A 14,513-nucleotide genomic window follows, 5' to 3' on the forward strand; every position below is an offset into this window, starting at 1 on the left:
AAAGACCACAAAAAACAAACAAAAAATAATAAAATATATATCCACCAGGATTTTTTTTTCTTTTTTTCAGTAATGCTTCTTTGGAAAAAGAATCCTACCCCAAACTCTAACTGAGTGACCTGGGACCCCACCACACGTAGATAATTTGTAGATACTAAATGGCTTTCTTTTTGATTTTCAGGGAATTCCCACATGAATTCTCTGCTAACATACTAATGGAATGTGCCCTTCTTGGATTCCTGGTGATGACTGTTTGTCTAGAGGTTGTTGTATTATTCACTGAACAGTGCCTTGCTCACCCAACTGCTATCACACTTTCAACACATCCTGACCAACTTCTTCCCCAACTGCTTCCACATCTGGTCTGGTGACTAGATGTTATACCAAGTTTAGCCTTTCCACCTCCTGCTCTGTCTTCCGTAAGTGTGTCTCTGTGCCTCCCTAAGGAATACTGTATTCCAAAAATGGAGTGATCTGTGAGTGTATGTAGTGGGACTTGTATTCTTTTTGATCTGGCATGTGTGTATCAATTAATATTCAAGATTATTTAATCAGAAAGAGTGAACAATTAATCATGTCTACCATGGAAATAAGAAAGGTTGTTTCAAGATTACTCTCTTTGCTAGTATTGATTGACCTTGGGACCATCTGAAATCTCCAGCTCTTTGTCATTTGAATATCTCATGAGTCATACATTTGTGCAAGTTGATCTTTGAAAAAAGCACAAGACTTTATATCTGCCACAGTTGAACCTATTAGTTTGAGTCCATTGTTTGAACTATCTTTGAAACTTCATTCTATTCTCTGATGTATTAATCATCACTCCCAGCTCTATATCAACTACAGAGTTGAAAACATACTTTCCATAACATTATCTAAAGTATTGATATTAATGTTGAGCAGATCATGTTCATGACCACTTCATATCTTCATATGGATATTCTATTTTTACCTTTACAACAAATCTATGAATTAGGTACTATCATTAGCAACTATTATTATCTGTATTTTACAGATGAAGAAACTGTGGCACAGAGAGGTTTAAATAACATGGGTAACATGGTCACACAGCCAGGAATTAAAGTCCTGTCAATATCCTAGCAATGCAATGCATCCGGGCCTTATAAAACCACCCAATCTTGGTTCTATTTTCTTCAGCAATTTTTTTTCAACCTTCCTACATGAAAAGTTTTCTCTCTAATTAGAGCAAATAGGACAAGCTGAGAGAGAATGACCTCTCTCTTTCATCTAATGATATTATGCACCATTACTCTGAGTCATTGGGCTTATCGCTTTCTTGTTTTTCTTCCCCAAAACATGACCACATTAGTTATCTATTTTATACATGGTATCAATAGTGTATATATGTTAATCCCAATCTCCCAATTCCTCCCCCCGCACCTTCTCCCCTTGGTATCCACACATTTGTTCTCTACTTCTGTGTCTCTATTTCTGCTTTGCAAATAAGATCATCTGTACCATTTTTCTAGATTCCACACATATGCGTTAATATATGACATTTGTTTTTCTCTTTCTGGCTTACTTCATTCTGTATGACACTCTCTGGGTTCTGTATAAGATAGATAACTAATGAGAACATACTGTATAGCACAGGAAACTCTACCTAATGCACTGTGGTGACCTAAACAGGTAGAAAATCCAAAGAAGAGGGGATATATTTATATGTATAGCTGATCTATTTTGCTGTACAGTAGAAACTAACACAACATTGTAAAGCAACTATATTCCAATAAAAATTAATAATAATAATAAAAAAACATGACCACAACTTCCCTTAGTATTTCCCCATGTTTGGGTTTATTCTGAGCCTTCACCTTCCTGACATGATTCTAAGAGTTTCAATCTTCATTTTCACTCCTTTGCTGTTTTACAGACGTGCATGTAAAATTCAGTTTCATGGAAGGCCCACTAAGCATTTTTCTGGCCTTTGAGATGCCTCTTATTCTTTTCCCCCCTCTCCTCCAAAAGTGACCAAAGGTCATGAGACAGAAATTTCACTTTTTAAACCTCTCATCTTTTTTGAGCAAAAGTTCTTTAAAGAGAACTTGACTCTCTCATGAACTTTCTGGAAGCTTCTTTTCTAAGATGTAAGAAGCATAAATCTGATTCTGCCCCTCTCTTTTGTCATTAAAAATTAGAAGGTGAGTTTTTTATATTCTTGCCAATTTCTTCAGACTTTTGCATCTGAAACTCTATGGCCAAAATGGGAGATTCCTTCCTTTTTTTTTCTACATTCAGGGAGGTAGGTGAGGTGACTTAATATTCTGGTATAAGAAACATCTTAATAGTTGTTTCAGAAGAATGTGATTCAATGTATTGACAATGTTTTCATCTCCTCTACTGACTATTTTTCATATCTACTTTTCATCAAACAGTTAAAATGTTGTGGTTTGATCAAGGGAGCTTCTGATTGGGGAAATAATTTTCAATACTATTACAAGTCATGTGAATGTCCAAGTGCATCAGATTCTTCTTGTACAAAATATAATGGAAAAACTATTTACAAACAGGTGAGAAAAAATCAAATTTGCCACAGTAAGTGGTTCTGTTATTTTTTTTCACAATGAAATTCTCTACAAAATATTAAATTGCAGCAATTGCAATGGGAATTATGATATAAAAGTCCCAGGAATTTCCCAAATGAAAAAGAAATCCTTATTTAAAGATAAAAGCAGATATAAAAAAATGAAAGTATTTTATTTCTTCAATGAGTCTGGCATCATTTTAAAATCTCAATGTTAATAGATCAAAGAAATATTCTACTGCAAGGGGAGGCAAAGTACAAGCTAACAGATGAAAGTTTATTTTGTTCTCTCTTTGGTGACTTTAGTCATTATTTTTCTCTGTTATTTCTATTTTAGCATAAGTTTTAGAAATCTGTATTTTCACTTTAATTTTCAAAAGCTTTCTTTTTCTAATCAAGGATTCTCTTTCTCAAGTAATTGTACTGGGTATAAAGAAATAACTTGGGCTCCAGAGGTTTCAACTCTGGATGTTCAGTGTATCTACCCATTTGCCTAATTATGGCTCCAATTGAGAAGTTGCCTCATGCCTTTAAAGTCAATTGACAAACTTGGGTTAGACTTTCATGTGTTGTAGATGACATATTTATGTCACTTGTGGATGTTAATATGTAGATGCCATGTTTCTTATTATTGCTTAATTCATTAAATATTTATTGACTACTTCCTGTGTGCTGGCCTTTTACCAGCTACTGGAGATCCATTCCTGAATAGGGTGCAATGTCTGCACTCGTGGAGTGAATGCTCTAATAGGGACGAGAGAAAGATAATTAGGCAACTTCAATCCAATGAACTATTGGTATTTCTTGGATAGGGCAGGCACAAGATAAGATGGGACCCCATCTAATTTAGACTTTGGGGTTGAAGATATGGCTTCCTGGAGGACATGATACCTGTCTCTTACCATGGGGCTTTACATAAATTGTTCCTTCTGCCTGGAAGGAATGTGTACAATAATGACAGTTGATATTGATGTTTCATTTATTTGCTGTTATTCTTCAGTGCCTACTGTGTGTCAGAAAGACCCTTGCTGGAATCAGACATGCTTCTGGACGTCTAGGAGATTATAGCCTAGCTGAGAGAGAGATACATGAAAGCTATTATAGTTCAATGAGTTAATTTCTGTAATATCTTAAGATTATTTTCAATCTAGCATTGGTTGGTAATGGCTACTGAGGTTAATGATATATTAGAAAATAGGAAGTATCTCTGGGGAGACTTCTAACCTGTTGAGTATCACATCCCTTTTATTAATTTTATCAAAATTAAGGAGACCGTTCTGAAGGGAAATTGCTGTTACTGGTATTTAAAGTAACACATAGGGGAGAGGTTATCTACCAGATTACAGAGCTACCATGTCTTTTTATCATTAAGGTAATATCACTAAAGTTTTTGATTATTAACTTTTATATTTCTCCCTGCTTGCCTCCTCTCTACATAATTTTAGTGACACAATATCCACAAGGAGGAGAGGAAATAAATATGGTGTAAACAAATGCAATTTCCACTTAGGATGTTGAGGAAATTAGTAAATGAAATTGCAGATTGCTATCTGTGTCCTGTTAAAGATTCAACTCAAAGATGTTTCTCCTCAGAAATAGATTTTGAAAAGCCCTAGTATTATCCTGAAAAATAATAGATATTCACTCCAAATTCATACATAATTCAGCAGAAGATAGGCTTATAGCTGCACCATTTTCCCAAAAGGAAGATCATAAATTCATAAAACACTTCCATCTGCCTTGTGTCATTTATAAGAAGTCTGGAAAAATAAGAAATCTGGAATGGCCATAATTCACATTTCTTTTTTTTCCCTCCCTTTTGCCAAGATAACCTGGTTATCTAGAGGGGAATGGGGAAGAACATTTCTAAAATATAATGAATGTGATTCATTAGATACCATTAATCTCATAGGTAATCTTAAATGATGTAATAATTTCCTCTGTTTACCACTTTGGATCAGATGAGAATGGAGAAACACATTACATTTAGGAATGAAAGGGAAAAGACTGTCTTAGCCTCACGGAGAACTTCTATTTTATTTAACAAATAGCAATATTTTGTTAGCCCTTTGCTATGATATGACTATCATAGGGATGATATATTTTCTGGCAAAACAGACAATACCACTCACGTTGTAGATTATTTTGCCATCTTTAAAATTTCCATATAATTTACAATTGTTGAAATTAATTTCTAAATTCTCTTTTTTTGTCTAAAATAAGAGCAAAACAGTAGACATAATGATTCTTTTTTCCTTTTTAAGGTAAAAACAACCCTGACACATATTAAAGGATTTTTGGGAAAAAACAAAAAAAACAAAAAAAAACCCTTGTTTTAAAAATAAAAATCTATGCTGTAATTAGTTGAAACCTCAACCAGGAAACCCTCTGCTGCATGTTACAAACCAAAAAAATACACAGTCAAGGTGATAACAGCTCTAAAATGAACAAACAAAAATTAGGATAAAATGAGTTATTTATAACTAAGTAGCCTTAGATTCAGCAATTAGGTAGTTGAAGCAAAACTTTGTTCTCCAAAAGCTTCTTAATGTATGAAGCACCACAACAGTTATAATCTTTTTGGAGGGGGCAGGAGCTTGGAGTGGCAGGAATAATCCAATTCTGTTCTGTTGAGTATGTTCCTTGATAGCAATATAAAAAGTCAACCCAATGAATAAAAATTTGTACTGTAAGAAAATAAGGTCAAAATTTGACTAAAGGAAATTTTTTATGTTTTGTTTTTAACAGTCATGCTTTTCTTTGATAAGCGACTTGTTTTCAAGACGTCTTTCCATAGTTATTGGACTAGCATTTGCACTGGCAGCTATTGAGGTATAGTATTATCTTGCATTATTGATTCCCTTGTTTGTTCATTAATTTTTCTAACAAATATTTACGAAGAGCCAAATAAAAACCAGGTGCTTCAGAAAAGCACTGGGTACCCAGTGCCCAAGGAAGGCCCAGCATCTGCCACTATTGGCCTTGGGTCTGGGGAGGAGATTATGGTCTTAGGAATTCAGCAGGGCTGAAGCTATTATTTCTGAATGATTTCTCTCCTAGGGGAAAAAGTAGAATTAATTTCCACAGAGTTCTTAGTCCTAGATATCATTTTTCTCATTGAAAACTAGCTCAAGGGTTAATGTTTCCTAAAGTTAGAAAAGACATCAAACAAAATGAAACACAAGCTTTACAATTTTTTATCTCTCTTTCTGATTTTGAAACAGAAAATAAAAACTGAGCTCTAGAGTGTGGAAGACTGTGTTCCTGCTATTCCATTCTAGAGAAATCTGACAAGTTCTAAAAACTAGACACTTGACTGATTTTCTCACTGTGAGGACTATGGACTCACTTGGAGAAGTTTTTAAGGAAGCTCTCTCTTCTTGAGATTTCTGCATTTACTCTCATCAGTTTGATTATTGACTTTGAAGAAAAATCTTATATAGGATTTTTATCTTGTTAGACTCTCCTTGCATGGTTTTTTCAGAACCTGAAGAATTTTTTTTTTTTTAATGTGGCCTGAAATTCTTTGCAAAAAGATGAAATAAAACTGTGTGGGGGAAATGTTTTTGGAATCATCCCAGATCTTGCTAATTTAGGTATCAAGTGAGTCAGATTCAGTCACAACCCCACTTCAGGGCATTGGCAAGGATCCTAACCATGTGAGGTGTCTCTCTAGTTAATGCTGCTGCAGGCGGGTTTGCTCAGCTAAGCGACTTCTGCTTCACGCTCATGAAATGTTGTACAGTGTTTTCCTTGGGTTTTCTGGTAGCTTTTACCTCTTATTATGCCACATCACTGTAAGAGAGGAATTTTAGTTGAGATCAAAGCTATTTAGTGTCCTAAGTGATCATTTAGGTTACTGGTGGAATTTCTCAGCCAACCATAAGAGAAAGGATTGGAACTATGAGTAGCAAATTGGGCTGTTACACACGACCTCTTTGTAGACCAGATGAATAGGTCCAGATATGAAGCATTCTCTATTGGGAGATGTGGCTGTCTTTCTTTATGTCCGATATATGACCAGAGTCAAATGGTGCTGTGTATTAGGTCTGTTTCTCTCAATTCTGCTCTTTGTAAAATGCCCTTTGTTTCTCTCCTTTCTATTTTGGGTTTATGCTAGTTTAGAAATATGAGTTCATGGCTGTGGACGTAAATGAGCAGGCACACATATATACTCACACATCCATAAACTAAAACACACACATATGTTGGTAGAGCAGACCTAAATGAGCAAGCTTTGCATGAGGTATTCAAGGTAAGTGTAAATGTAAGTGTCAAATTCCATCTTAGACTCAAATTCAGACAATTCACTTTGGCTACAACCCACAGATGCTTTTAAGAAGCTTCTCAAAAGCAAAGCCAGGGGAAAAAAGGACATAATCAACTGGGAAGATTGATGTCTCTCATATCATAGCCAAAGATATTGCCAAGAATCTAAAGATATCTGATGGAAAATAAGATTACAAAAGGAATAGCATTTTAGTATTTTATGAAATTGGTATCCTCCATGTGTTTGTTATATATTTAGATATTCTATAGGTTGTTCTAAAGATATGTGTGTGTGTATGTGTATAAATACCTTACTAAAAACATTTCATAGAGGAATTTATAGGTACGGAATTTACATGGTAATATCACAAAATATAACCATTTTGAGCTATGCCAGTTAAACTAAGTGTGATTTCTAGACTTTATGTAGATATGGTAAATAGTTGGTTCAAAGAATTGCTTGAAATTTTTTTTCGTTCACTCTCTCAATAGAAAACCTGCCCTCGCTCTGGGGTTTGAAAAGAAAAAAAAAATCATTTTATATTTCCTCTCATTTTTGCTTAAAAAATTTGCTTTGAAAATAGTCTTTTGATAACCATCCTATAACATATCCAAAAAATGTCCATCCGTCTGTTTTACAGTCTTAATACTAGTTGCCGAACACTTAGGCCCGTCTACATTCTCTGTTTCCCAACTTCGAATTCAAGAAAACATAAAGATATATTGAGAGAAAAATCCCTCTAATAAATATTTTGAAGAAGGAAACAGAAGCAAATATCTCCCTGCAGAAAATACATTTAAACTATCTCCATAGAAAAATATCCTATGAAAAAACCACCCTCTGACCTTTACACCTTTGGCGTTAGTCTGTTAGGCACAGGCTCTGATAGAACAGCCAATAGTTACAGTCAAGGCTCTGTTAAGAACATATACCTGAGGGATTCTTCTCAGATAGGATGCTAGAAGTCTATGCAAAATGCTTTATTTTGTAAGAAAATTTTCTATAGACATTGGAATTCTCATTATTCCAAATTAAGCAGACTATCATATCTTTCCTTATTTGACTGTAGCAACTTACAAGCACAAAAAATGATCAGCATTTTCTCTCCTCACTTTAATTAAGGGAAAAAAAAAAAAAAAACCATTGACACCTATAGTTACCACTTTGTAAGATGAAAATTATCCTGACAGGAGGTCCCAGGAATGCAGCAGTTAAAAAGAGAGAAAAAATAATTTTACAACATTTTTTTAGATGGCTTCAGATATGGGAGCTCATGCACATTGCTTAGCAAGTATATCCTGAGTCTTAGCATACATTACTGTAGGATGAATCTCTTTTAATTATTACCTATTTTTACGAATGATACATTTTCTTTTCAAAGGCAGAGAAGTGGAAGAAAGTGTGATATTAACTGTCTGTTCTGCTGATGCATGGTGGGCTTCTGTTTCAACAATGTGACAGTAAAAGACAATAGCTGCCTTAGCCACTGTTTTGCCCTTTTTCTTTATTCTTTCTGGATATTCATCTCCCAGACTTGAGGCTGGGGACCAAAACAAAAGACTAAATTGTCATTCTAAAGAATGACTTTTAGAACATTCTGAATGAAAGTCATTATTTATGCAGAGAATTTGTGTCAATTGTTTTTTAAAGATTTTTTTGATGGGGACCATTTTTAAAGTCTTTATTGAATTTGTTACAATACTGCTTCTGTTTTATGCTTTGGCTTTTTGGCTGTGAGGCATGTGGGATCCTAGCCCCCTAACCAGGGATCGAACCCGCACCCCCTGCATTGGAAGGCAAAGTCTTAACCACTGGACCACCAGGAAGGTCCCTCAACATTTTTTTTTTTCTGAAGGAAAAAATATTGGGCAACAAGTCTCATTTGTGATGCATTTCCAGGAAAGAATTAGTAAGCAGGACATCTCAGATACAGTAGGAGCACTGGAGATGACTCAGCATAAATGGCATCTCACCCCCTCCATCTCCCCTCAGAGGAGGCTGGTGGAGAGGAAACTTTTTATCTGCAATACACACAGGTCCTCTCTGTCATTTCTACATCAAAGCCACAGCATGCCACTCACCAACCTCAGAGCCAATTAGGGCAAGTGTTGAGGTCCCTCATTCTTGGGAGAGCCCCTTAATGAGATGGAAATTATGCCCCAGGTTTTCAGCTGTACATTTTCGCTTCAAAGGAAATTCCTGAACGATGCCATTCCCCTTAGATTTAGAAGCTTTTTAAGAAAAAAAGTTATTTTTTTTCATTCTTCTTGTCGATGCCTAAAAATATGGCAAGAGAAATTCTAGACTCCCTGATTTTTATGTGGATGATCTAAACCAGATGATTATAAGCCTTTCATAGAAGCAATAGGTACCTGTAGCCCCAGAGACCTGAGTGTCCCAGAGTTCCAGGCCCAGGCCCTACAGAAGGGTATGTGTATCCCAAAAGGGTGGGTTACTCCAGTGGTAGCTGCTACTGCACAATCAAATAAGGCTAGCTAGAGGCAGATTGCTAGCTGAAAACCCTGATTAAAACACAAAAAACTCAGAGAGCTTTCTCATTGTTAGTCTCTAATTTCCCAGTAAGAGAGATGATTTAGATAAATAACATTAGAATTGTCAGTAGCCGGAATCTTTTCATATATAATGTTCTTTTTATTTATAACATCTCTAGTGTTTTACCTTAAATCCCATGTTAATCCTGTTATTTTATTTTCTAGGTTCTTGGTCTGATATTTTCAATTGTCCTGTACTGCCAGATGAGGAAACAATAAATCTGTGGATGAATGTGTCAAGTCATCATCGGTCAAACCCCTTTAAAATTTTGCTTTGGATTTGTAACTTTAAATATATGAGTGCTGCATCAAGAGCAGCTGCCCTATTAAAATGTGTCAATTAGCTAGATCACAGAGCTCTTCCGGTCATATTGAACATATTTAAGATTTCAGGGACACAAGGAAATTATATGAATGTGCATGTTCCCTCAAAATAAAAGTAACATTCTTTACATTGGTGCTTTTTTCCTGTCTGATCTCTGTGTTCAGGTGGCACTGTCCTTCAAATGTGCGTTTAGAGCCACCCAGTGGAATAATCGTCTCTAGGTAACAGGGCCATTGTTAGTTAAGGCAGTGCATCTAGGCTTTTCAGAAGCAACACTCTCTCTTGTGTAATGTACCAACCACTGGTAATAGGAGCAAAATAAGCCTCATGTTGGAAGATTGAGAGTGGCTCAGCTAAAAGAGTCACCGTCTCTTGTCTATTTATGCCAGTGTCTGCTGGTGGTGTTTGTTTTTCTCTCTATCATGAGGACAAGAAGATCTGAACGCTGCCTTTCCAGCCATTGAATCTCTGGTACGTCTCTGGGGCTTCCTCTGGGACATAGTTATAGTGCTTTTATCTTTTTAGTTTTTACGGACATTTTTACATTGTACTTTATATTGAGGCATAAGATACACACAATAATGTGAACAAATCTGAAGCATTCACTACCTGGATAAGCACTGTCCAGAGCGAGATACAGAACATTTCCAGCACACCAAATGCCTCCTCATGTTCACCACCCCCGCCCCGGGGCCTGCTCCAGTTGCCTCTCACCGACTTGCCAGAGCAGACTATACGTACACATATACATCTCTTCCCAACTTCGTGCTCAGTGACATCACATTGGTAACTTCAAATCCACCATCCTGGGAGTATGTAAGTATTTACATCATGGAAACTGGCAAATTCTATAAAATCAGGGTTTGTTTTTTGTTTGTTTGTTTGTTTGTTTTTTGAGTGATGGTTGCTGAACAATTACCAATATACCACTACCCTTCTCAGCCAATACCTCCCCAAAGGTAACCATTCTTCGGATTTCTATGACCATAGATTTATTTTTCTCCTTCTTGAACTTTCTATAAAAAGAAAGTAAAGTCTGCACTCTAGCTTCTTTTGATCAACATTTTGTCTGTGAGATTCATATATATTGTTTTGTGTCACTTTGGTTTATTCTCATTACTAAGTAGTATCCCATGGTATATGAATATATCACAATGTATTCATCTATCCTCTTGTTGATGGGCATTGGGTTTGCTTCCAATTTGGTGCTATTGTGAGTAAAGCTGCTATAAACATTTTTTATGCCTTTTGGTACATATATGTAATCATTTCTAGATAGAGATGCAGGAGTGGAATTGCTTTCTATACATATGCTATAATTTGATTTCATAGGGTCTGTCTATGAGAAATTTTGCAAGTGGCTATACTAATCTATACTCATAGTAGAAAAGTATGGTAGACTCAGTCTTCTCTTCTGAGCAGGAGGAAAAGGATGTAGATGAAGTAGATCAGAGTAACCAGCGTGGAGTAGGGACTTGGGGGGGGGGCCCTGGGTTGGGTTAGACAACCCGATTCTCTGCTCCCCTATTGATGACAGATATAACCACCCTTTTCTGAGCACGCCATCTCCCAGGAACTATACCAGAAACTACTTTTATTATTTGTTTCTTCTCACCACATCCATATGAAGTAGATACTATTACTGTCCTCATTTTGTAGGTGAGAAAATAGAGGCTTAGAGAAGATAGGTAATTTGCCCAGAGCCAGACCATTAGTAATTGGCAGAACTGGAATTCAGACTTTGACAACTGCCTCTCAAACCCTATCTGTGAATAATGCTCTATTTGGCTTTCCCATAAATGTCTATTGGTAAACGTGCCATATTTTATTATGATTACCCGTTTGTGTGTTTTCCTCTGTGAGTATACTGCAACTCCTTGAAGGCATCGATTGTTTTTATTTGTCTTTATGTCCCTAGTACATATCCCAGTGCTTGGCACATAATAGGCACTCAATAAATTGTAGCTAAAAATAATATTTAGATTTATTGAGAGCTTACTATATACCTAAAAATATTCTAAGTACTTTGCATAGAGTAATTCATTTAATCCAGAACAACCCTCTTAGGTTAGTACTATTATTAGACCAATTTTATAGGGGAGGATACCAGGGCCTTTTCTAGGGTCACACAACTGATAAGTAGAGGAGATGTGATTCAGTCTCAGTGACTCAAAACTTGTGCTCCTTATGTTATATCATTTCCCCCTCCCTTACAGTGCTGTTGGGAGAAATGGTTTAGGAAATGAATATGAACATGCCTTTTGCATGGTCAGGCCCATATTAAAATAGTTCGTGGTAAATATTTTATGTTATCAATGATATAAAGAACTGTGTCAGGCAGGGTAGGCAGAAAAACAAAACCTCTCTAGCTATTTCAGACAATGGAAATGTAATACAGGGAGCTGCTGTTTTAGTTAGCTCAAGCTGCCATAACAAAATATGATAGACTGGGTGGCTTAAACAACGGAAATTAATTTTCTCACAGTTCTGGAGGCTGGAAGTCCAAGGTCAGGGTCCTGGCACATTCAGTTCCTGGTGAGAGCTCCCTTCCTAGCTTGTGGATGGCCACCTGCTTGCTCTGTTCTCACATGACAGCGAGAGAGAGTGAGCTCTCTAGTGTCTCATCTTAAAAGGACACTAACCCTATCAGATCTGGGCTCCACACTTATGACCTCATTTAACTTTAATTATTTCCCTATTCCAAATACAGCCACACTGAGGGTTAGGGCCCAAACATATGAACTTGGGATTGGGGGAGACACAATTTATTTCATAGCAACTGCTTGCACAAGTAGGTGATGGAAGAAGTAAGAAATCAAATGGAATGGCAAGGTAAACCAGAGATGAGCGACAGTAGGAAGATGCTACCACTTGTAGGCCTGGAGCGACAGAGAAAATGTTACCAGAACCCAGGATCTAAGGCCACCTGGTGGAAGTTGGAAGCATGGCAGGAACACAGAAGAAGGACTGTCTAGCAGGAGCAGGAGCCAGGAAGGTGACTCCGCGGCTACTGTCAGAACAGAGAAATGGAAAAATGCCCTGGTTTTTTCCCTCTTCCCCCCTCCAATCTTTTGCCAGTGCCTTCCATTGGCTGACGTCACCCCGATGCCAGCAAACAAGGGAGCCTGGGAAATGTAGTTTCCTCTGATGCAAAGCAAAGCTGAGATAGGCAAGGATTGGACTAAGCAGACTGGGAAGACTGCCATAGCAATTGGAGATTTAGAGAGCAAGCACACAAGTGCTGAACCTTTTGATTAAAGGGTATGAAAACTGTGGAAAGTATCACGAAGATTTAAAATTTTCATGTGAAATTCTATGAAGTTTCCTGGATTCTTTCTGTTCTGATGAACATTCAATGCATTTTAGAGATGAAGAGGGTTTTAGAGCAGTTGTTCTTAATTCTTAACTGGGGGCCGTGTACTCCTCGGGGGATATTTGGCAATGTCTGAAAACATCTTTTTTTGTCACGACTATGGTGGTGGTGTCACTGGCATCTAGTGGCGGAAGCGAGGGCTTCTGCTAAGCATCCTGCCATGTATCTCTTTATCTGGCGTGTCTAATTGGTCCCCCTGCCTTGTTGATGCCTCTGTTGTATCTTCTTTCTTCCTCTTCCCCTTGTCACAGCCCCAGTTCAGGTCACCTGTCATTCCTCTCTGAGATCATTGCTATAATCTCTTGATGAGTTTTTCTACTTTTTACTGTCTTTGAATCCATTCCCCATTGTGCCACAGGAATGATATTTCTAAAATGTAGATGTTATCATGTTACATTACTTGCTCACAAGTTTGGAATTGACTATAAGGCTCTTAGTAAAAACTAATCCCCTTCTTCCCTGCTCATCTCCAGACACTCTTCCACTAGCACCCCATGAGCCTTCACTTTCTGTTCTTCTGTTATCTCTTCATATCTTTGCCATGATGCTCTCTATGCCTGGAATGACCTTAGTAATCGTTTGGTTGGATTCCTTCAAGTTCTGGTGCAAATGTCAGTGAAACTTTTTCTGGATCCATCAGGACTGAATTAATTTTTTCCATTCATCTGCATTTTTCTATAGCACTTTAGATTCAAATATCACTTATGCTAATGTATTTTGCCAAGTTTTATTGTTGCCTCCATTTTATCATAAGCTTCTTGAGTATTCCTGAGCTCCTGAATTGAACTTGTTCCCTAGATCCTGGCAAGGTACCTAGAATATATTAGAAGCTCAATAAGTATATATTGTCACTAATAGCATTTCATCCATTTGAAGAAAGTTATCCATTCTTAGTTTATAAAGATTTTTCATAGATTATCAAGATTCTTATTTATAATTATAATAAAAACATTTAATACATATAGTATTATATATATTATATGTCAGGTAATGATCTAAGGAATTCACATATATTAACTCATTCAATTCTGGCAACAATTCCATTATTAAAATTATTATCCTCATTTTATAGATAAGGAAACTGAGCCACAAGGAGGTTGAGTAAATTGCCCGAAATTAATGGAGCCAGTCAAATCCAACTACCCCGACTCTACTGCTTACATTCTTAACCACAGCACTATAGCATATGTCTTGGAAAAGAAGCTGACTTATTAAAGAAACAGAGTTTTAGGTTCTTTTCAGAGTAGCTAAATTGCTGAGGGTAATACCGGAACATCAGAGTGTGTTGACATATTGCCGTAAACCCAAATTGAGTGGTCTTCTTTCCTTCAGCTTTGTACACAGCCCCATCATAACATGTATCACTCTGTATTTCAAGGCTTTGTCTCCATGCCTGCTGCTTTTATCTTATTGGGAACAACTGAGGGAAGAAATGGGTCTTTTTTACC

At 36.8% G+C, this 14,513-nt stretch overlaps 1 protein-coding gene across 1 annotated transcript in view; it reads left to right on the top strand.

Moving 5' to 3' along the window:
- Positions 1-9,699, top strand: part of TSPAN8 (tetraspanin 8) — a 28,884-nt gene extending 19,185 nt beyond the window's left edge. Inside the window, 3 exon segments of the mRNA XM_057743433.1 lie at positions 2,397-2,531; positions 5,294-5,377; positions 9,533-9,699. Of these exon segments, the coding sequence (XP_057599416.1) occupies positions 2,397-2,531; positions 5,294-5,377; positions 9,533-9,586 (273 nt within the window). The 3' untranslated portion in view covers positions 9,587-9,699.
- The last annotated feature ends 4,814 nt before the right edge of the window (positions 9,700-14,513 follow it).

The sequence above is a fragment of the Hippopotamus amphibius genome, chromosome 7, assembly GCF_030028045.1.
Source record: "Hippopotamus amphibius kiboko isolate mHipAmp2 chromosome 7, mHipAmp2.hap2, whole genome shotgun sequence".
In the NCBI taxonomy this organism is placed as follows: Eukaryota; Metazoa; Chordata; class Mammalia; order Artiodactyla; family Hippopotamidae; genus Hippopotamus; species Hippopotamus amphibius.